This window comes from Cornus florida, unplaced genomic scaffold, assembly GCF_030987335.1.
Source record: "Cornus florida cultivar Cherokee Brave unplaced genomic scaffold, ASM3098733v1 CherokeeBrave_3.0.0_Hap2_Chr05, whole genome shotgun sequence".
NCBI lineage: Eukaryota > Viridiplantae > Streptophyta > Magnoliopsida > Cornales > Cornaceae > Cornus > Cornus florida.
Genome location: NW_026775575.1, coordinates 43,437,842 through 43,460,273, shown reverse-complemented (window position 1 = coordinate 43,460,273; position 22,432 = coordinate 43,437,842). Strand labels below are relative to the sequence as shown.

The window sequence follows — 22,432 nt, the reverse complement described above, 5'->3', positions numbered from 1 at the left end:
CTAGCTAGCTGCTTCAGTACCGACAGCCTCCTGGTTATGCCGACCCGCCTCCTCGGTCCCATCAGCCATCTCACCCTCACGAGGTGGGGAATCAAGATGAATAACAGAGTCATTCTGCTGGGGGCTACCGTCAGCAGTGGTTATGGGAGGTACCACAGTTGACGATTGAGGAGCGGTTAGTGGTAGAGCGGTAGGAGGAGCTGTAGTTATCCTAGAGGAAGCAATGTCCTGGCACTCATCAAATATATGCTCCGCTTTGGTGGGTTCTGGGTCAACATAGACCCCCAGAGGGTCAATTCCTAAATCCTTATCGACCTCATGTGGAGTTGAGCTGGTCTGTCCCTCATCCGGAACTCGGTCGGAGAAACCTTCTCGGAATCCTTGAGCATATCTAAGAGTGCCGACCCTTGAGAACCGAGTATGAAGAGCCAGCATCCCACCGTTCACTCTGCTGATGGTATCAATCAGAGCAGTACGCTCGTCCAGAGCTCTCTTCTCAAAAGCCATCCGAGCAGACTTTTCATCAGCCAGAAGGCGCTGGAGCTCTGCCTTTTCGTCTTTGATTGAATCACGCTCAGTCTGCCAGACGCTCTTTTCAAGCTGGAGGGCATCCTTCTCATCCTGAAGAGAGTCGTTCTCCTTCTTCAAGACATCTCTTTCTTTTTCGGTTTTTTCAAGCCGAACCAATACCTCGGTATTCTTACTGGCGAGAAGGTCGTTTTCCTTATTGGCCACCTCCAGGCTGTCAGAAAACTTACGAGCCCTGGCGTTCCCCATTTCAACCTGCTTCTGCATAGCCATCATTCCGAACAAAGTCTGCATAGATATACATTAATAATGGTCAAACCGATAGTCTGGTCGGACGAAGGCAAGACCAAATAATATGAGAGGATTCATGAGTTAGAAAATAAAAGTCACCACCATGGCAGATTGGGGAAAGCGGGTGAACACATCCTTTTGGGATAGACCTTTCGCCGCCTCAAGGTCTTTCGGAGTCCACATGCTCCTATAATACGCCATGGCGGTTTGGCCATCCTTTAGCATGGTCTCGTTCGGCTTCACGAACGTCCCATCCGTTCGGGTGTACCGAGGAGCCCAAGGTGGTAAAGTGGGAAGAGAAGGGGAGGCTGAAGCAGAAGCAGAGGCACCAGCTACAACAGGCCCAGAGGGGGCAGGAGCTCTGACCGGGCGATGCAAGAGAGCACTCGGCCCAGAGACCCAGGTCCTTCTTATGAGAGGTTCCTCCTCAGGGTCGACTCCACTGTCAGGATGAGGCCTTTTGCCTCGTTCTTTGTCCCGAGCGCCCCCAGCGGCAGCAGGGGCTGTAGTGATTTGTGGAGATGCGCTCGGGTTGGTAGCAGGGGTGCTGACAACAGAGTCAATAGCCACCGTGCTCGGGATGGTGTCAGAGATGGTGGCTGAGGAAGAGGCTGATGCAGGAGAGGAGGTTGCCCCAGCAGCAGAAGTGGCTGGGGGAGTATTTTTCTTCCTGCCAAAGGAGGGAATCTGAAGCCTGCTCATGGTATAGCCGAGGGATGAGAGTGCTAGGAGGTTGTCTGAAGTGAGGAGGTCTGAGCAGGAAGGAATATCATTCAGAACGTATTTCTTCAAGTAATTACTCCTATCCCTGCAAACACTGTAGCTCAAGTCATCACAAGGTATTCCTAAGGAGCGGCATAAGAAAGTACAAAAGCGAGGAACACATGTTTCGCAGGGGCAATCGTTTTTGTGAGATTTGAATTTCTTATATGAGGAAACAGAACAGACGCCAAAGGCGCTCGGGATTGGGTAATCCTCTGCAGCCGGCGAAGACCAAGCCCCACTAATGCCCACGATGTTATCCCTCCAACCCTTTTCAGATTTGATTGTGTCCGTACATATGGACATCTTCTCGATCGGGTAGAGATGGTAGAAGGGCTCGTTAGTTCGGATCTTACTGACCTTATAACACAGAAGAAGATCTATGAGGTCAAGGTCCAGACTTCTGTCACGAATCAACAGAAGCATAACGGATATGATTCTAAAGAAATTGGGGTTTACCTGCAGGGGGGATATCCCTAGTCTATTGAAGACATAATTAAAGAAGGGGTGCAGAGGGAACCTAACGACATTCAGTTGAAGGTTTGAAAATAAAACTTTGCCGGGAAGGAGGCCGGCGCCGGTCATAATATTAACATCCTTAGGGCAAACCCTAACTTGGATGTTGTCAGGAAGTCTAAGTCTCATACGAAGAACATCTAGATCTACAACCATGGTGGAAGTGTTTGAAGGATCTAAAAGGGTAAAAAGAAGCCTGCCGAAAGTAAAAAGGAACAAAACTAACCTCTGAGGTAGAAAGCAACAAAGAGCACTGCAAGACCGCTGGAAGAATGACTCTTGAAGGATTTCACCGGAAAAAGCTTAGCACTGTTCTAAAAAGAGAGAGATTTGACTGATGATGGAGACGGTAAAAAGGCATGAAGTGGTATTCTAGAGCCTTATAAAGGCGAGGGGGACCCGAGGGCCGAAGCGTCAGGAAGGCGAGAAATTCATCGAGCCCCGGAGCATTAATTCTGGATCTGACCGTCCGTTCCCCCATGTGGGTTTCTCGAGCCGTCAACGTCATGATGAGACGCCTTCAATAATTACCCCCTTATTAAACAAGGGGTAATTATGGGGGCAGTTGAGGAGGCCCGAGATGACATGGGCCGGATATGACTTGCAAACGCGACATTCAGTCCGTACAGATGGGTCAGGCCCATAGAAAGACACTGCCATATGGGCCGAACGCGCATAAGCCCACCAAAGATGACCAGGACTCATGGAGGAACGGGCCTAGATCCAGCAGTCCATCAACATTTGTAAATATCTATAAATAGGAGAAGTAATGGAAAGAAGGAGGAGATATTTTTTTGGTTGAAATATAGGAATTCTAGAGAGAGAAAGGGAAAAGGAATTTCTTGTATCTTCAACCATTAATGATTTGTAATCTTCAAAATCACTAGATTGTCTTTGGTTAAAGGTTTTGTGCTAACAAAATCCTACGTACTTTTAAGATCTTTTGTTCCATTTAATTCCTAAATCACTAAATCTTTTTTTATACCCTTACTAAATAGAAGTAAAATTTTGAAATTGTAAATTTATTCAAGATTTGATATATTATCTATAAATTTTTTTATTATATCTTTAATTTTTAATTACTTAAAAATATTGCATTATGGATTTATATATATATATATATATATATATATATATAATGATTAATTTAAATTCAATTTAAGAATGTTTAGTACGGTTTTTTTTTTTTTAATCTTTTCTGTATGACAAGGAGTGCTATTTAAAAAGGGTCAAATTTAAAGGAAATATCATTTTGCAATTTTATTAACAATTAATTAATTTGCCTAGGGATTTGGTGTTCTAGGCCACTTATTTAAGGAATTACAAAAACTAAATAAATATATTAATAATAATAGTCAACAAAGATATCCTAATTGTTACGAAAACAAATTTGTTACAAAAATGGCATTTCGCCACAAGTATTGAAAATTCGTAGCAAAATAGTTCCTAATTGCCACGAAAACAAATTCATTGCAAAAATGGCATTTCGCCACAAGGATTGAAAATTCGTGGCAAAAGATACTATTTGCCACGAATAAAGCATCGTTGCGAATATCTAATATATTTGGCATGAAAATAGTTTTGTACCAATAGAGCATATCATAGCCACAACTAATAATTCGTGGCAGGATCCATCTTTTAGCCACGAGAAAAAAACTTTGTGCCAAAAAATTATATTTGCCACGAGAATAACATCGTGGCAAATTGTAAATTAATTTGCCACGAAAATATATACGTGGCAAAAGAAACATACAATTGTCATGAATGGTAATTCGTGGCACATATAGCATTTTGCCAAAACTTTGTATATCGTCCCTAATTCGTCGTGGCAAAATTGATATTTTACCACAAATTTTAAGGTTGTCCCTAATATTTGTGGCAAGAACTAGTATTTGCCACGAAAAATTTACTCGGTGGTAAATACTCATATATTAGCCACAAGAAATTAATTTTGTGGCCAAAAGATACTTTTTGCCACAAAATTTCATGCTTGGCAAAAAATTTCGTGGCAAGAGCCCAAATTTGTTGTAGTGAAAAGCAATACACTTTTGGAGTCTCGATTGCCAACCTACAACCCCACCTGCAAAAGTGATCAAATAACCCGAAGTAGACTTACGAGTATCCACATCCCCTGTCATATCTGCATCTGTGTAGCCAACTAATAATGGTTGTCCATTTCCCAAACCAAGTCGCAAATGGGAAGTGCCTCGAAGATACCTCATGATCCACTTCATTGCATTCTAATGCTCTCTTCTCGGATTTGACAAAAATCGGCTAACTACACTAACTGCATGGGCTATATCTGGTCTTGTGCAAATCATTGCATACATCAAACTTCCTACTGCTGAAGCGTTAGGAACTCTTTCCATGTCTTCATTTTCCTTATCTGTAGAAGGATATTGCTTTGTACTCAGTCTGAAGTGGGTAGCAAGAGGAAAGCTAACCACTTTAGTGTTGTCTATATTAAACCTCTGAAGAATTTTTTCAATATACTCCTCCTGTGACAAATATAACTTCTTGGCACTCCTGTCACTACTAATTCTTATGCCAAGAATTTTCTTTGTTGGCCCCAAATCCTTCATAGCAAATGACTTACTCAATTGCTTCTTCAACTGGTCAATCCTTGAAGCATTCCTGCCAACAATCAACATGTCATCCACATAAAGCAGTAGAACAATAAAATCATCATCAGAGAATTTTTGAACAAATACACAGTGATTAGAAGTTGTCTTCTTGTAACCTTGCTCCCCCATAACAGACTCAAACTTCTTATACCACTGTCTCGGTGCTTGTTTCAAATTATATAGGCTTTTCTTCAGCTTGCACACATAATCCTTTTTCCTTTTTACTTTGAAACCCTCTGGCTGCTTCATATAAATCTCTTCTTCCAAATCACCATGAAGGAAGGTAGTTTTCACATCCATCTGCTCAACTTCCAAGTCAAGACTAGCTATTAGGCTGAGTGCTATACGGATCGATGACATCTTTACGATTGGAAAGAAAATCTCATCAAAGTCAATACCTTTTCTCTGACCGAACCCTTTGATAACCAATCTAGCTTTGTACCGTGGCCGTGAAGAGAACCCATTTGGCTTCTTCCTGTAAATCCACTTGTTTTCCAAAGCTTTTTTTCCTTTAGGTAGCTTTACTAACTCAAAGGTGTAGTTATCATGCAATGACTGCATCTCATCTTGTATGGCCTCAACCCACTCTGTCTTGTGTTCATCTTTTATGGCTTCTGCAAAGCACTGGGGCTCTCCCTCGTTAGTCAATAACACATACTGCTCTGTTGAATACCAAGTAGAAGGATGTCGATCTTTTGGCAGACTTCCTGGATGGAATCTCTGGCGCTATCAACTGCTCATCAGTCTCAACATCTCCTTGAACCTGTAGGGGAACATCCACATCACCTGTACACTGGTGGTCATCCTGAACATCATTCTCAACCTGAAATGGCAGATTCTTTAGAGGAGTTGGATCCACATCAGTCAAGATATCACCTTGCTGAGATATAAATTTCCCTGTTTTATCAATATCCTAAATCGTCTGATCTTCTATAAACAAGACATCTCTATTTCTCACAATTTTTTTCTCAACTGGATCATAAAGCTTGTACCCAAACTCATCTTGGCCATAGCCAAGGAATATACACTGTCGCATTTTCACATCAAGTTTGGACCTTTCATCTTTTGGAATATGCACAAATGTTTTGCACCCAAAAACATGCAGATGATTATAGGAAACATCCTTACCTATCCAAACTCGATCTGGCACATCAAACTGTAAAGGAACACAGGGTGTAAGATTCAACATATGAACAACTGTACTCAATGCCTCCCCCCAAAAGGATTTTGGCAACTGGGCTTGTGAAAGCAAACATCTCACTCTCTTAACCAGTGTCCTGTTTATCCTTTCTGATATGCCATTTAACTGAGGAGTTTTTAGAGTTGTCTTTTGATGCCGACTACCCTGCTGTCTACAATACTCATTAAAAGGACCAGAATACTCTCCGTCGTTATCAGTACGAATGCATCTTAGTTTCTTCCTAGTCTATCTCTCAATTAGGGCTTGAAATTGCTTGAACACTGCCAACACTTGATCTTTTGAATTCAAGGTATATACCCACAACTTCCTTGAATGGTCATCTATGAAGGTCACAAAGTATCTGGAGCCACCAAGTGTTCTCATCACAAAGTATCTGGAGCCACCAAGTGTTCTCGTCTTCATAGGGCCACACATATTTGAATGTACCAAATCCAGTATCTCTGACTTTCTTGAATGAGGGGAATTCTTGAAGGAGACTCTGCTCTGCTTCCCTAACAAACAATGAGTACACCTTTTCAGAAGTGTACTTTTTAGTCCACATAGTAGACTTTTCTTCCCTAGTAGAGCTAATCATTTCTCACTCATGTGAGCCAGTCTCTTGTGGCACAACTCTGTTGTATCATTATCCTCTATCGCATTAACAATGTCGTTGGAGATCTTTGTTTACAGAACGTATAGTGCAAAATGCTTCATGCCTCGAGCCACAACCATAGCACCCCTAGTGAGCTTCCACTGGCCATTACTGAAAGTGCTGCAATACCCTTCATCATTAAGTTTACCTGCAAAAATCAAATTCAAACGAATGTCAGGAATATGCTTCACATCTCTAAGAACTAACCTTGTGCCATTATTCGTCTTTAGATACACATCCCCAATTCCAATGGCTTTAACCAAGCCATCGTTGCCCATCTTTATTGTTCCAAAATCACTAGATTTATAAGATATAAAGAAATCCTTCTGAGATGTAGCATGAATGGAAGCACCACTCTCAATCACCCAACTAGTCTCATGGTATGCAACATTTATTGTCTCATCATCATAAACAATGAGGAAGTCTGTAGTAGTGGTGGTAGCAACTCTGTCATTACCATCTTTGTCATCTCCATTCTTTGTTCCCTTCCTTTCTCATTCTTGTTTTCTTTCTTCAATTGCCTGCAATATTTCTTGATGTGTCCCTTTTTCCCACAATGATAACACTCAACATTTGCAAACTTATTGGACTTGGTTCTGTTGTTATCTCTGTTCTTCGGACCTTTATTCTTACTTCTCCCCCTCTTTTCTGTAACCAAGATCTCTGACTGTGAAGAGGATCCCTATGTTTTTCTTCTCATCTCTTCATTTAGCAAACAACTCTTGGCCATATCCATTGTGATTACACCTTCTAGAGCGGAGCTAGATAATGAAGTTTTGAGCGTTTCCCATGAGTCCGGTAATGAACCTAGCAACCATAACCCCTGTATCTCATCATCAAACTTAATACCCTTCCAGCCAGCTGATTAATAATTCCTTGGAATGTATTCAGGTGATCAGATAAAGGAGTCCCATCCTGATATCTCAAAGCCATCATCTGCTTAATCAGAAATAATTTATTATTTCCAGTTTTTCTAGCATGTAGTTATTCAAGGTTACTTCATAGAGAACGTGCATTTGTCTCTCCACTAATATGGTTCAAAACATTATCATCTACCCACTGCCTGATATACCCACACACCTGTCGATGTAACAAAGTCCATTCCACATCAGACTTGTGTTTTTTGGTTTTTCAGCACTAAACACCAATAGGTAATAATCTTTCACATAAAGAAGATCCTCCATTTTTCCTTTCCATATGTGATAATTTGAACCTTTGAGATTAATCATTCGACTCGTATTTGCTTCCATAACTCAGACTGCCAACCAGGCATTCTGTCAACCTGGTGCTCTGATACCACTTTGTTGGGAGAGATAACAATAAACAAATATAGCGGAATAACGCTTCTCCCTATATGTAAGTAAATATAGTGTATCTCTAGTTTTATATGTGCTGAAAATAATAAAAATATAATCAATTACACCAAGTCACAAGAACACAAGCAATTTTTTACAGGGAAAATTTCCCCAGTGTAAGGAAGAAAAACCACGGGACCTAGTCCAGTTGAAACATCCACTATCAACCAAATAATGGGTATGCAAAGTCTTCTCTAATCACAATTAGAGGTTACAATACATCTCATCAAAATATCACCAATCTTAGCAAAAAACAAAGAGAATTTGAGAGAATATACCATAAACCCAGTTACTGTTCATGGGCAAGAACCCCAACTCCCGAGCTCAAAATCCAATCTCCACCATTCAGATTGTAGCTCATTGAGTCGTGAACCTCTCCTCCAAATTTCAGCTCGATCGGACCACGGACGAAGCGGGATCGGAGTTTTGATGAAATCTGGGCAGTATATGAAAAAACTGCGTTTTTCCTCTCTTTCTTAGGAAAGCTACGACTGATCTCACATCCTCTATTTTTCTTGACTTCCTTAGGGTTAGTCACCCTAAAAGGCTAAGCTTTGGGCTTTAATAAAACCCATTTGGGCTTTCCTCCACATAGAAGGAAATAAACCCAACAGGATTCACTATCCCCATATTCTAGAAATCATTTGTGAGAGAGAAATTGTTGATCAATTCATGAGCACATTCACGCTTTAGTGGGAAAGTGAAACTTTCAACGAAACACCTTTTGTTCCTTACCAAGTCCAGTTCCATGTAGAAACTTGACCCATCGTGTACTATAGATTGCCCCCATTAGCAAAAGTCAAAACGGTGAAAAAAAAAAAGAAAAAATAAAACTGTTGAGAAAATGTCCTTTTCATCATGCTCTTTGAACTCTTTTATGTTCTTTCAAAGAGACATTGCCAATCATATCTCATGACGCAGATTTGATATGTATGTAAGGGGGTTTGCACGCGCCGGGATGGCCCGCAATTTTGATAACCTTGACCTTAGCCCGCCCGACTTTGATTGGTTAGACAGGGATATGTCTGAAGATATTTTAAAAAAACTCAAGTTAGCTTTAGAATAGCAATTGTGTGTTTAACACATGTATAAAAGTCAAATGAAAGTGATAACTTCTGTTTCTCTTTTTTATTTGTTTAAAAGTAGAAGTAAAAGTTATGCCAAACGAATTCTTAAAAAGATTTGTATGTGAACATAGAATAAATGACTTGTTTTTATAAAGTTGTTAAAGAAAAAAAAAGAAAAAAAAAAATGAAAGAAAAAAAAAAAGGTTTATGTAAGGGGTTTAGAATGGGCCGGGATGGCCCGTAGTTTTGATAACCTTGACCTTAGCCTACTAGGCTTTGATGGGTCAGGCTGGGATATGCCTGAAGTTATTTGAAAAAAACACCCAAGTCCGGCCCTTGAGCTTTAGAATAGCATATTTTAAGCTTAACACATATACAAAAGTCAAATGAAAGTGATAACTTCTACTTTTTTTTTTTTTGTTCTTTGTGTAAAAGTAGAAGCAAAAATTATACAAAACTAATTCTTAAAAAAATTGTCTGGGAACTTAGAATAAATGACTTGTTTTTAAAAGGTTGTTAAGAGGAGAGAGAGAGAGAGAGAAAAAAAAAAAAAAGAAAAAGAAAAAAAATTAAACGTCAAAGTAGGGAAGTCTTTGAAAGCAATACAGTGGGACTCAACACATCTATAGAAAATGTACCTAACCACTCGTTAAATCACCTTTGACTTATTTAGAAAGGGTCATGGGGAAAAATATAGTTTTAAAGACTTTTGTGTTGTGTTTATAAAATTGTACTTGAGGCAACTTTTAGAAACATGATGAAAACTTATTTGTTTACTCAATATGCTGAAAATTCGCATCTCATATAAGTTATAACATAGAATATGTATTACCCGATCTTTATGAAGGCGATTCTCATGTGTGATTTGTAGAAACCTGTAATCAAGTTTATTGAAAATTGGAAATCTAACAGAGTCTTTGACCCACCGCTGTTAAAGTTATACAACTGCTTTCTTTGGTCAGATACAGTTCATGTAATTTATGAAGCAACAAGGAGGTTTCATGGGGTCAGTCAATTCAGCAACATGCCAGCATTAATGTCATTCTACAATGGAAAATGTAACCGGAATACTTACAACAATCTAATCCTTTCACACTACCCCCTCTCGTTGTTTTTTGTTTCTTAATATATTGAATTTTAATGATGCCTTCCCTGCCCCACCCTCCAATATATATAGTTATTTTTTAATTTTTACATATATATATATATATATATATATATATATATATGAAATTTACTTTATAATGCACTCTAAAATTTTTAATTTTTAAAATTATCTCTTTTGTTTTGTTTATTATTATTATTTTTTTCCCTATTTTGTTTTATACTCTTGAAATTCCTTTCATCTCCTAAAAAAGAGGTTAAATTTCTCTCCTTCAATCAAGACTAACTTTTTTCCTTTCAAAGTTCTCATTTTTCTTTCCTTTTTCTTTTCTTTTTTCCTACTTCTTAAAAATTTTCTTTTTGCACTTGCTTATGTTATACGTATTACATAAAATTTTCAATGAAAATATTACTAAACAATATTTTAGTTTTTCTATTTCTTTTACTACTCATTCATTTGTTTTGCATTTATTTATTTATTTATTTTTATTTTTTGTTTTGAAAATTGCTTTGAACAATTGATATTTTTCATGTTCGTTGATTTTTTTTTTTTTTTTTTTTTTTTTTTTTTTTTTTTTTTTTTTTTTTTTCTTTTTACTGCCCCCCACCCCTGAATTGAAGTCGTGTCTCCGCCCCTGATGCCTGGTGTCCCCTCTCCTTGATCTCAAATATAAGGGCACCCTTCAAGGGTTCAAGTCCTAAAGGAGAAGTGTAAAAAAATTAAAAAATAAAAATTCTAATCAATTCCCATCTTTTGTTCTTTTCATAAAATTATTTGAATCAATCATAAGTATTGTTACGAAATATTAGTTCAAGCAGAGAAGTCCATTCGTCGTGACAATCGAAAAGATTTGAGGAAACAATGACAATTAATCAAGTAAAGATAATTAATGACTTTCCTTAACATCTTGTATAAGTAAAAAGAAATAGGTCCTCGATTGGAACAATACTACCCAAGTGACCATTATAAATAAAAGGTCGAGAAACTAATATTAACGGCAATAATTACTCATTAGAGTTTTTTTCTTCTTCCTCTTCATGATCGGCAATAATTATTCATTAGAGTTTTTTTCTTCTTCCTCTATCTTTAAGATATAGTACTAACTTGAGCCGATTGTAACTGAATCCTGCATCAATAGTTGGCATCATGTGTGAGAATCATAATTGGTGTGTCGTCAATTCAAACCCAAAGTTTATGCAATGTGGCCAAGTTTTACATTTAGAAATTGCCACTACTACCTTTCACTAAAAATATAGCTAGGGCAAGTAGGGATCGTCCCAAGGGATTGAAGGTCGTACTAGGTTGAGGAATCAAAATTAGGGTTAGTAGGTCGAGTGATCAAAATAGTGGTTGGTTGGTTTGATTACACTAGATGCAAATTAAGCTAAGGTAAACAATAATACAATAGAGAGAATAAAAGAAAGAGAGATCTTGGGGTTTAGAGATCATCTCTAAGCATAACTTTTCTACACCTTTAATGAATGATTAATGAGGGGAAAAATATGTATTGCAACAAGGTGTGTATGTGTGGTTGTTCCAATAAGCATGGATGACAAATTAAACATATATTGTCTAAACAACATGGTGGATAGCACAACATATCAAATTAAGCCATTAATCCTTTCTTTAAGCTCACAATCCAAACACATTACAAGGTTAGAGATATATGTCACTTGCTTTCATAAGTATGGAACATCAACAACAAGCATGGATTGTCCTTCCATTTAACAACTACACTACAACTAAGCTAATGACATGAAATTAAACTAATTAAACTAAGGAAGAGATACAATCCATCAAGAAATGAGTATGAACCATCAAATAAACCACAAGAACATGACATTAAGCACTATGTCTTAACAATCTCTAGATCTATAACATCAATACACATAGACATGCATCAATAACACAAGAAATAGAGACAAACACATGAACATCTATTCTAGCATACATAGACATATGGATAGAATGAAATGATCAATTGGAAGCATTAAACCACATAAATCATTGAATAAACAAGATCTATATAAATAAAAGTGTCAAGACATGAATTACAATAAAAATCCCCTAAAAAATACATAAATCAAGAAGTAGAAAACATGCTTAGGGCTAACTTCAGCTCCAAGAGGATGTCTAGCCACTCATGGATGATGTCCTCCAACCCTCAAGGGCAAGCTCTATGGAAGAAATCTGCTCCTTGGTTGATGAAGAGTCTCCAATGGTGTCTCTAGCCTCCTCATCTGCTTTGCTTCCTCACTAAGTATTATCTTCTCTAGGTATGTGTGTGTCAAAAGTCTCTTAAAAAGTGACTCATATTCCTTATATAGGTAGGTCAAAAATCACCCCAAATGAGCTAGGCTCGTACGCCAATAATCCCCTAATGATTGGATATGAGACAACTTTTAATGAGCTGGAATTTGAATTTTTCTCGGGATTTGGGAGGTTTGATCGATCGAACTTGAGATGAGATCGATCGAACATGGCTGAGATCTATCGAATTGAAGCTGGATCGATCCTCAATGGTGACGCCTTTTTGGATAAAAACAAATTTGATATATTTTGAAGATATTTTTAGGAAAAGGACAAAAGTGGTTAGTAGGATGGTACAACTGGATAAGATCAATCATTTGGATAAGGACAAGATGGTTTGATCAATCAGAGAATGAGGTTGGATCAATCTAACTTTTGGGATCTCTGAAAATGACATCATGGCCTGGATCTATCTTGAAGTGCTGAGATTGATGTAAGTTAGATCGATCGAAGTTTTCTCTACTTTACTCCTTTCTTTGATTCATCCCAGAATTGCTTTAATTATACTCTTATTTGGCTGAGTTAGCTTATTTTGGGGATAAGTACCTGAAAATGGAAATAATACAAAATCAATCTAAAGCGGGAAAATAAGATAGATAAAGGTCTTAGAATACCTAGGCTTAAGGGGTTTAAATACGCACTTTTCAGTGCTCATCACACCCCCAAACTTAAATATTGCTAGTCCCTAGCAATGAATTACGAAGTAAAGGAATGAAATAAACAACTAATTAACTATGAACTAGAAAGTAATAAATGGATAATGCCACTTTCGTAGAGAACATGATTGAATTTAGAATATGCAACAAGCCTTTTAAACCCTTAGGTTACCCCTAGTGGATGAGTAAAGTTTCGTGAGGGTTTCCAAAAATGATACCCACAGACATTAAGCTCATTCTTTCAAAAGAGGTACCAATATTACAAACAAGCATTGGGAGAAAACTACCTCAAGTATGCAATTTTTCAAACATTTCTAAGCAATCTTCCAAAATTTTTACATTAAGCAAACAAGTATGGTCCTCCACACATCAAGAAAATGATTATAAAAATCAAAACAACTCTAGAATCCTTTTTGAGTGGACCGGCATCAAATATGTTGTTATCTTAGCCAACTAAAGAATTAATCACATCCTTACCCTCAAACTATTACACAAATCTAGTACCGATCATCAAGACAAAAAGTGGACCTTTTATTAAAGCTTTATTCATCTAGGTGCGCGCTTATTCTTTTCACTCGATATTTTTTATTTTTTTATTTTTTTATTTTTAGGATCAAAGATGGAAGCATGGTGCAATGTGTTGATCTATTAAGCTTTCTACCGATTCATAAGGTCGAGCGTTAGGTCAATGACTCCCAAACCAGATGGATTTAGGGCATTAGGCCTTCAAACACCCCTACGGACTTACAAGCTCAAATCAATTAGGCTAAAAATCAAAACAACCGCCATCTAATTATTTCCCACTTCTCACCTTTTTGGGAGAAGTTCTCACTTTTTTTTTTTTTTTTTTTTTTTTAATTCAATTATTAACCTAGAGTTTGGGCTCTCCATCTTTCGGCGCGAGAAGTTCAGTACCTAATGAGGCTAGAATTCCGGTTACTTAGTGAAAAGGAGTTATTATCAACCTTTATCAAGAATGAAAGCTTTCAATGCACTACTAGCCCAATTGGGATATAACCAATTCAATAATCAACAAAGTATGTACCCACAAATAAATGCTAGTGTGCGCCTGTGCGAGTGTAGAATTCTAGAGTGAATCTCAAAACAATCACAAAATCAAGATGATGTAGACCACAAGTGTAAGCAAGATATCAATTTTTCGAAAAATTTACTCATAAATAGCATCCACAAGGCATACAAGGAGTATTGGACTCTCAAGTCTAGCAATTTTTAAATTTAAAGCAATATAGTCCTTAAAAGATCAAAATCATAGCTAATCATGAACCAATCATAGAAAATCCCCTCAAATACACAAGTCATGCTCAAAATTTTGAATTTAAAAATAAACACTGCAAAGCACCATTACCCCCAAACTTAAATGGCACAATGTCTTTAATGTGCAAAGAGAACAATTGGAAAGAGTATACCAGTGCAAGTAAGGCAAAGAATGGCTGGGACAGAAGTATCTAAAGTGGGTGGCATAGCTCCCCCAAACTTGAGATTAACTGTGGTCCTGAAATTTGGCACTTGGATAAACTCATCAGATAAAAAAAGGGATAATAACAGTGCACAGTGGACATGCAAGCGTAAATGGGATAGCAACTGAAATTAGAGAGAGGTAAAAAGGTGGTCCTGAAAATTTTAGGCAGTATTCTCTCTCACTGAAGTCACTGGGATGCACTTGATGGAGTTAAACAGATAGGTATAAGAATATGAAAATATGACATCCATAAAGAAAGCATATATAAACAAAGAATAAAGTACAGTACATACAGTCTCAGAGCCGACAGACATGGCTGCAAAAATAATATAACAGTATCAAAAACATGATGAGATCACAGATATATGAGATGACAGGAGAAAAGAGATAGAGAGATCAGGAAGAGGAGGTAGGATGGGCAGGTCGCGCTTCGCGGATGTCTCTGGATAGATCTCTAGTATAACCTTAGGGATGTTTAAAGGATTATTAAAATCTAAATCCATATTGAAATTGATTTAAAACATAGGTTTTTATGGGTTTATGTTCGTAGTTGTTCTTGTTGTATGAATTGATAAATTCATGGCTTAGATATGATTTTTAATAGATTTTTACATGCTATATTAATGTATTTTTGTGCTTGGGTTGATGGGACTTAGTAACATGCTTTAGGACCTTTAGCAATGAAGAACAAGGCTTAAAAATAGGTTTCTCGGGCTGTTTCATGAAACAGTGCTTGAGCACATTGTTCTAGGAAACAGTGCTCGAGCACACCTAGGAATGTGCTCAAGCATACTAAGGAGGGTGCTTGAGCATCTTCTAGGAAATTTTAGGTAAAAGACTACGTTTGACCCTGAATTAATTATTTAAGGCCCCAAATACTAAATAGGAATTTAGGTATGATGATATGTAAATTTAAATAGCCATACAATGATGCATGCAATTTGAATTTATTTAATAAAATATTGATGAATTTAATCTTTTGATTTAATTTAACAAATGAGATTAAATGTTTAGCATGAGATATGTTTGGAGAATGTTTCCTTCGATGTATAAATAAAATATTAGCATACTTAAGATTTAGTTTATGTGAGATAAATAATATAGGAAGCTTAAATAAATTATAAGTCATTCCTGTGATTTGATAACATGAAATTATATGTTATGTGTGGTTATGATATGATATGATTATAATCAATTGCATATCTGTATTTTATAATATTAAAGCATGATATATATATATATATATATATATATATATATATATATATATATATATATACAGTCCCGTTCAGTTGTTTCTTAGTGTGCAGGGAACAATATACGAGACTTCTATTTCAGTTGTTGGATTTTATCCAATGACTGAAATTGAAAACAACTATATTATCTGTTTCTGGTTTTTTAAGTCTCCAAAACCATTCAATTTGAGTGTCTTAAAGAAAATAAAACACCTTATAATAAGGAGTATTAATAATGAAAAAAATAAATAAATACTTTCACTAAAATCGTTTGCATATAGGTGACTTAGAGTAGTGAAGTCCTTCTATTATGTGAAAAAAATATATCTATTCGTACAAATTTTTTTTAAAGAATAATTACATTTTTTTTTCTTAGGTCTTTTCCATCTATTCATAATTACTAAGTCCTTCCGTATTGTAAAAAAATAATAATAATAATAAATAAAAATAAAATAAAATAAAATAAAAAATTGTAAAGAAAAAAAACTGACCACAACTTGTTACTGTACAATTAAGCAACAAAGTTCTAAACTATGGAAAAATACAATAGTGTGTCATTTTAAGGATTTTATCAAAATTTGGATAAAACATAATTTCAATAGGCCACCTCGATTGATTGATGAATGACATTTTTTTATTTATTTATAAATGTTCCTCTATATGTACAGAAGAAAAACACGAAAAAAAAGAAGTTATTATAAGGTGTTTTGTTTTATTTAAAACACCCATATTGAGTGGTTGCTTTGTTTAATTTAAAATTGAGTGGTTTTGAAGTCTTAAAAAACTAGAAACAAATAATATAGTTGTTTTCAATTTCGGTCATTGGATGAAATCCAACAACCAAACGGGACTGTATATGTTTGAGGACCAATGTCAGGATTTAGTTCCATGTAAGCCATTGTCAGTATATGGTTTTGTTTTGTATTATGTAGATGAGCTGGCTAATAAGTTTAGACTCATTCTATGTCAAGCCATTGTCAGAATATGAATGACATGCCATTGTTGGGATATGGCTATTATATATTTTTATAACTTCCAACTTATTATTAGGATATGGGCATGGTTATTATCTGTTAACCATTGTCAGGATATAATTAATTATATCTATAATGATATTATGTGTACCATGATACAAGCTTGAGGTCTTGGGATCAATGGTTAGGGTGGAGGCGTATATTTCCAGTTAAGATGGGTACCTGGATTAGGGATGTTTGTGCCCTAGTAGAAGGATGATTTGTGACCACCTTTGTGTGCGATTTGCATGAGATACCCACTACACGGCTGAGTCTGCCTTAGTCCAGTGAGAGTCTTTAATGTGTATATTTATATATTTATCGACTATGTAGCTATTGCATAAGTTAGCTATAGATGTGTAGTTTTTTCAGATCTATGTTTGGGTTATCGTAGAAAGGACTTGTTGTGAGTTTTGACATCCCATTATTATATTTTTCAAGTCCTCGTTAGTAGCATGATTAACAATTGTTCATGCAGATCATAAACTTGGCATCATCACTCTTTTGTATCATCGACGTAGGATTCTATATTTGAATTGGTTATTTCAATTATTAGACATTTATTTATTTTTAGTTATGAGATTTTATTAGGGGTTCATGTTTGAAGATTTTCGAGTTGTACTCTTATGGAGATTTTTTCTATGTAGATTTTTATCCATCTTTGAGGATTAATGGATTTTATTTAAAGGAGATTTTTTAATTATTTATTAGTTTATCTTTTAGCGATATTATTTATTTATTATGTATTCTTTGTTCGATTCAATATATTAATTGTTCAATATCTCCTGAGTTTTGGACTTGGACTTGATTAACCCAAGGTCTAGAAATAAGGGGATATCACAGTTATCACCTCACTACGTGAATGTTCATGTTTTGATTGGTATGGCAATAGCCTATAGGTTGGTGGAACTAAATTGTCTACATCATGTGTAAAGTGATTAGTTTAGTTGCAGATGGATGCAACAGATATGGAATAGCTTATTGTGTTCTTGAAAATAGGAACCCCGTGCTATGTTATAAGTATAGGTATGTTGAGTGGAGCCATAATAAATAGGTAAAGTCCACTTGGAAATGGGAAATGAAAATTTGGATAAATTAATAAGAGTTTCATTTCATGGATTTGGTGAATTTCGGAATTCCTTTAATTTTTTTTTTTTGAGAGAGAATGTAATACCCTTATATTTTAGAGTTAACTTCTTAAAGTTTAGTATATTTAATAATATTTTGTAGGAGCATGGCAAACCTATATTAAATTTCTTTTATGTTTTAAAGGCATTTCTATTATCATAATTGTGATTTTGGGTCATCGTGATATTATATGTTGTTATATGGTCAAAATTAGAATTTTTTCGATGTATGTGTAAAATTGGTGGCAAAACTCCATGTTAATTAGTGCCCTTTGTTAAAGTTCACTTCATGTCAATGTAGTATTTAGGTTCTTAAGTCCATTTACTGATAGTTATCCCAATATTTTATATAACGGTTGAAAGAGTTTTTATTTATTTATTTTTTCAAACAAATTGAATAGGTAAATATAAAAATCTACTGGGTGAGCCAGGCTTCAAGAAGAAAGAAAGGCAAAGACTAATAGCTCTAAGCCTAGGACAATATGAACAAAGGCCATTACACTAAAAGCTAGGTTGAAATGTCTTTATTCTATGCAAAAGGACGTCACTCAAATGAAAGAATTGGAGAGATTCCAATCCGAGGCTACACTCCTAACAGAAGGAGAGTCATGAAGGCTATAGTGGTTGCATGTTAACCTTTTACTTAGTTAATGCAAATTTTTATATTAGATTTAATATAATAATTATTAACAATATCAAGTCATGCTTTTTCTTTTCCCTTTTTGGGCATGGAATAATTTTTGAAAAACAATCGAAAAATTGAAAGGAAACAAAAGGAGCAATACAACAAAACAGAGAAAAAAGGAACAAGAAGTTCCAGTTTTTTGTTCATTTATTATTCTGATACAAAAAGAATAACATATCTTTAAGATGCAAAAGCATCACATAACAATAAATAAAACCAATGTAAAATTCAGACTAGACTCTGAACTGCACAATGTCAAGATCAATCTCTTTTGGAATCTTTCTACGAGGAGGAAACTTTGGAAGAGAATGAGCAATTCTTTTAGCAATCTCCAAGTAAGACACATATTTGTGGATCATCTCAACGGTGTTGTTGTTAACAACTGCCTCAGTGTCTTCGAAACTTGTTGCTTGCAAAGCACGAGTGATCAATAAGTTATTGAATTCTTGCCTGCATTGTTTGATTGCCTCAATCTCTTTGAATGCCTTCTTCTTGAAAGTCCAATTGCCTGTTTTCCAGTTGAAGTCGTAGAGTGCAAGGAACCTCTGGCCATACATGGCTATGAATTCCAATGCAGCAAGAATGAACTCGAACTCTTCTATTGACATGTGGTAAGCAAAGTTAATTCGTGTCCATCCTGGTTTCACTCCATTGTAACCTTTCTGGATGGTGGATTTGAAGGCAAGTGAATGAGACTCATCGACATGGAGAAGATGGTGACCATAGGGTCCAGCACAGGCGCACCCACCACGAGCTTGGATGCCAAACAAGTCATTGAGGAGTTTTGCAACAAAAGCGCCATGAAGGGGCTTGTCTCTCATGTTCCCGGACTCTCTCCAAATGGAAATTCCTCCGTCTGATCTCGTCCCATTACCATCTATGGAGCTTTTGTTTTTCATGTCAACAAAGGATGAATTCGCTGTGGAGAACACAAGGAAGGACAGGATAGCTTGCCTTTTTACACTAGTATTTCCTAGTATCCATATGTTTGGATTTGGAAAAAGTCTGTCAAGTGCCCTTTCTATGAAATTGTGCTCTTGCATTTCAATCACTTCACAGCCAATGTATTGTTTTACCCAGAAAGCCATTGCTGTTCTCATTTTCTGAATAATTGGTGGCGTTCCAGCATCCTCTCTCTCTTCCACATCTTCATAATATACAGTGTCCTGCAACCCATTTCATTTAATTAGCAAACTTGGTAATTGATGAAACCATAAGATGATCGATAGAGAAATTAATTGTTTGCTTTCAAACACAACCTATAAGCATGTGTGTGTCTCTCAAATTAGCACAAAAAGAGGTGATGACTAAATACCTTTTCACTATATCCATTGACAAAGCTCACAGTTCCTCCACCACATGTTGAAGGTGGTGAAGATCCTAATTGATAGAGGACCTTGTTCATTAGAAGAATTCCAGGAGTGCAGGGTCCTCCAACAAACTTATGTGGACTCAGAAAAATTGCATCATATCCATCCACTCCCCCAGATCTCATGTCAATCTCCACATAAGGACCACTGTACATATAAGTTTTAAAGCAAAGCAAGCACGTTAGCAATTGAACAATTATTAATAATACCATTTCCTAGAGAAACATAAGAAAAGCAAAAAAATTACATACCTTGCAGCAAAATCAAAGCATGCGAAAGCACCATATTGATGGAGAAGTGAAGCAAGGGAACGCGTGTCAGTATAAATTCCGGTGACATTACTGCAAGCTGAGAAAGAACCCAACATAGGACGATTTGTCTGCTGGTATAACTCGAGTTGGTGCGTTAGAGCTTTAATGTTGATTAAGCCATTTTCATCAAGACCAATCTCTACAACTTCTGCTAAGCTTTGGCGCCACGACAGAAGGTTCGAGTGATGTTCATATGGCCCAACAAAAACGACCCATCTTTCTTCATCCCTTAGGCTATTCAACACCCTATTCTTCATAGTTGATGCAACAGCAATTCCCATAACTTCTTGAAGCCGTTTAATGGCTGCCGTTGTGCCGGAGCCAACAAACAGGATTGCATCTTCATCTTTTCCCCCTAAGCAAGACTTGACATACTTACTTGCCTCATGCACCATTGTTGTAGTTTGGTGCCCCACATAACTGTCACTTGTATGACTATTCCCTGTTAACAGTACAAATGAAAAAATGTTAATTTTAATTTAGTAGAAAAGTTGATAGCCACAAATGTTAAAAATGATAACTAACTTACCATAAATTGGAAGAACATTGTTGATGATGTAGTTCTCAATGTAGTGAAGACATCGGCCGGAGGCAGTGTAGTCGGCATAGGTAAGCAGACGTTTTCCAAAAGGAGTATTGAACTCCACATCACTGCCGATGACTTGAGACCGCAACCACGCTAGTTTCATCTCCGGAGGGCCACTCGGGACATCATTTTCAAGCATCCTGAACGATTCCAATCCGATGTCGGCATCATGATCAGAAACTTGAGGACTGCTTGTGTTCATTTGCAGATTCCATTCCAACTTTTGGTTACCAAGAGTCTTTTTCAACATGGGTTCCTCAAGTTCCATGATGTTTAATTATCTAGAGAGGAGAGAATGAAAGTGAAATGAGAAGTTACACCTACAATGGATGAACAATAACAATAACAAGATTAATTGTTGCTAGCTATGTTATGTTTGTCTTGGTGAGATAGGAAGGGTTTGTATTTATAGTGGTCGATCGGGTAACAAAATTTACAATTAAACACCGCGTGAAAGCACACATCAACGAATATGTACGTAGAACATGACCAGCCTTTGTTCTAGGCCATCAGTTTGGAATTCACTTGTAATAGATTCACTTGTAATAGCATGTGCCTAGTCTCTCTTCTTTATTTCTTTATTTTTTAAGTTTTTTAAAAAAACAGAAAAATTAAATATGCACCCAGTCAATCTGATTGACTTTCGCAAATATTTCTTTAAAGAGGGGTGAGTGGGGTACTTAGTGACGTGGTAATTGAATCTTGAATGCTAAGCGTGGCAATTCGTATTTAAATTTGAGAAGACAATTTTGTTTAAATTAGTAACGTGAGTTTGTTCGTGCTAACATTGTTGATTGACAGAGTTCACACTATATTTCTCATGGGTTAGAAAATTTGGTTGCTACCAGTAAAAAGAATCATTCTACATACTCATCTCTAAAATCCTTTCATCACGTCAAAATTATCCTAAAAAAATGTATCAGCTCACCAATTTAACCTTTTGATAATCTAAATGAATTTTAAAATTATTAATTCTACATATTATTTTTGTTCAACTGATGAGATATTCTACCAGAAAAAAAGAAGTAAAAGCAGGGATTTTGGAAGTCTTTTAAAATCAACATGGTGGGATTCAACAGGTTTGCATGACCTCTATACGGTAAACTTTGAACTGACTTGGACAATGGTAGAAAATATACAAAACCAAGCTTTAAATTACCTTTGACTTTTAGAAATATACTTCCAAAGATTTCGTCTTTTGTTTCTGGAATTGTACTTGACGCGACTTTTAGGCACGTGAAGAAAAATTCTGTCAACTTTATAAAACATATTAATAGACGTAAACAGTCTTTATGCGATTAATCCTCTCATATGTAGTAACTTGGAATTGCGCTCTGATTTATGAGGCACAACATTTATTGAAATGTCATGTAAATTTTTTCGTTACGAAAATTTGAAGCGACAAGGAATTTTCATGAGGCCAATTTCAGCCACTTGAGCACAGACCGGCATTAATCTCATCCCACGTGGAATAGGGGAATACTTCAGCTATGTAGTGCTTTCACACCACCGCACCTACGGATGGACATTATGACTTGTCCTTCCTAAAGAGGGGTTGAAAGTCGAAACCCTAAGTGGT

The 22,432-nt window shown here is 36.4% G+C and overlaps 2 protein-coding genes across 2 annotated transcripts; both read right to left on the bottom strand.

The window, feature by feature from the left end:
• On the bottom strand, positions 1-4,319 carry LOC132309211 (early nodulin-like protein 2). The gene is made up of 3 exons (XM_059807541.1): positions 4,178-4,319; positions 1,088-1,418; positions 1-211 (listed from the first exon to the last, which is right to left on the bottom strand). Exons 1-3 carry the CDS (start codon positions 4,317-4,319, stop codon positions 1-3), a joined length of 684 nt encoding a protein of 227 aa, XP_059663524.1.
• A 14,493-nt stretch (positions 4,320-18,812) lies between these two features.
• On the bottom strand, positions 18,813-21,121 carry LOC132309210 (uncharacterized). The gene is made up of 4 exons (XM_059807540.1): positions 20,797-21,121; positions 20,208-20,709; positions 19,902-20,103; positions 18,813-19,752 (listed from the first exon to the last, which is right to left on the bottom strand). Exons 1-4 carry the CDS (start codon positions 21,119-21,121, stop codon positions 18,820-18,822), a joined length of 1,962 nt encoding a protein of 653 aa, XP_059663523.1. The 3' UTR covers positions 18,813-18,819.
• Between the last annotated feature and the right edge of the window lie 1,311 nt (positions 21,122-22,432).

Excerpts from the sequence above, each read along its gene's own strand:
- LOC132309211 (XM_059807541.1), bottom strand. The coding sequence starts at position 4,319 with ATGAGGTATCTTCGAGGCACTTCCCATTTGCGACTTGGTTTGGGAAAT. Across the intron at positions 1,419-4,177 it reads TTATTTGATCACTTTTGCAG|CCACCATCTCTGACACCATC; the intron begins GTGGGGTTGTAG and ends CCTCTTCCTCAG. Across the intron at positions 212-1,087 it reads TTACCACCTTGGGCTCCTCG|GATAACTACAGCTCCTCCTA; the intron begins GTACACCCGAAC and ends TGCTTCCTCTAG.
- LOC132309210 (XM_059807540.1), bottom strand. The coding sequence starts at position 21,121 with ATGGAACTTGAGGAACCCATGTTGAAAAAGACTCTTGGTAACCAAAAG. Across the intron at positions 20,104-20,207 it reads TGCTTTGATTTTGCTGCAAG|TGGTCCTTATGTGGAGATTG; the intron begins GTATGTAATTTT and ends TTATATGTACAG. Across the intron at positions 19,753-19,901 it reads TCAATGGATATAGTGAAAAG|GACACTGTATATTATGAAGA; the intron begins GTATTTAGTCAT and ends AATGGGTTGCAG.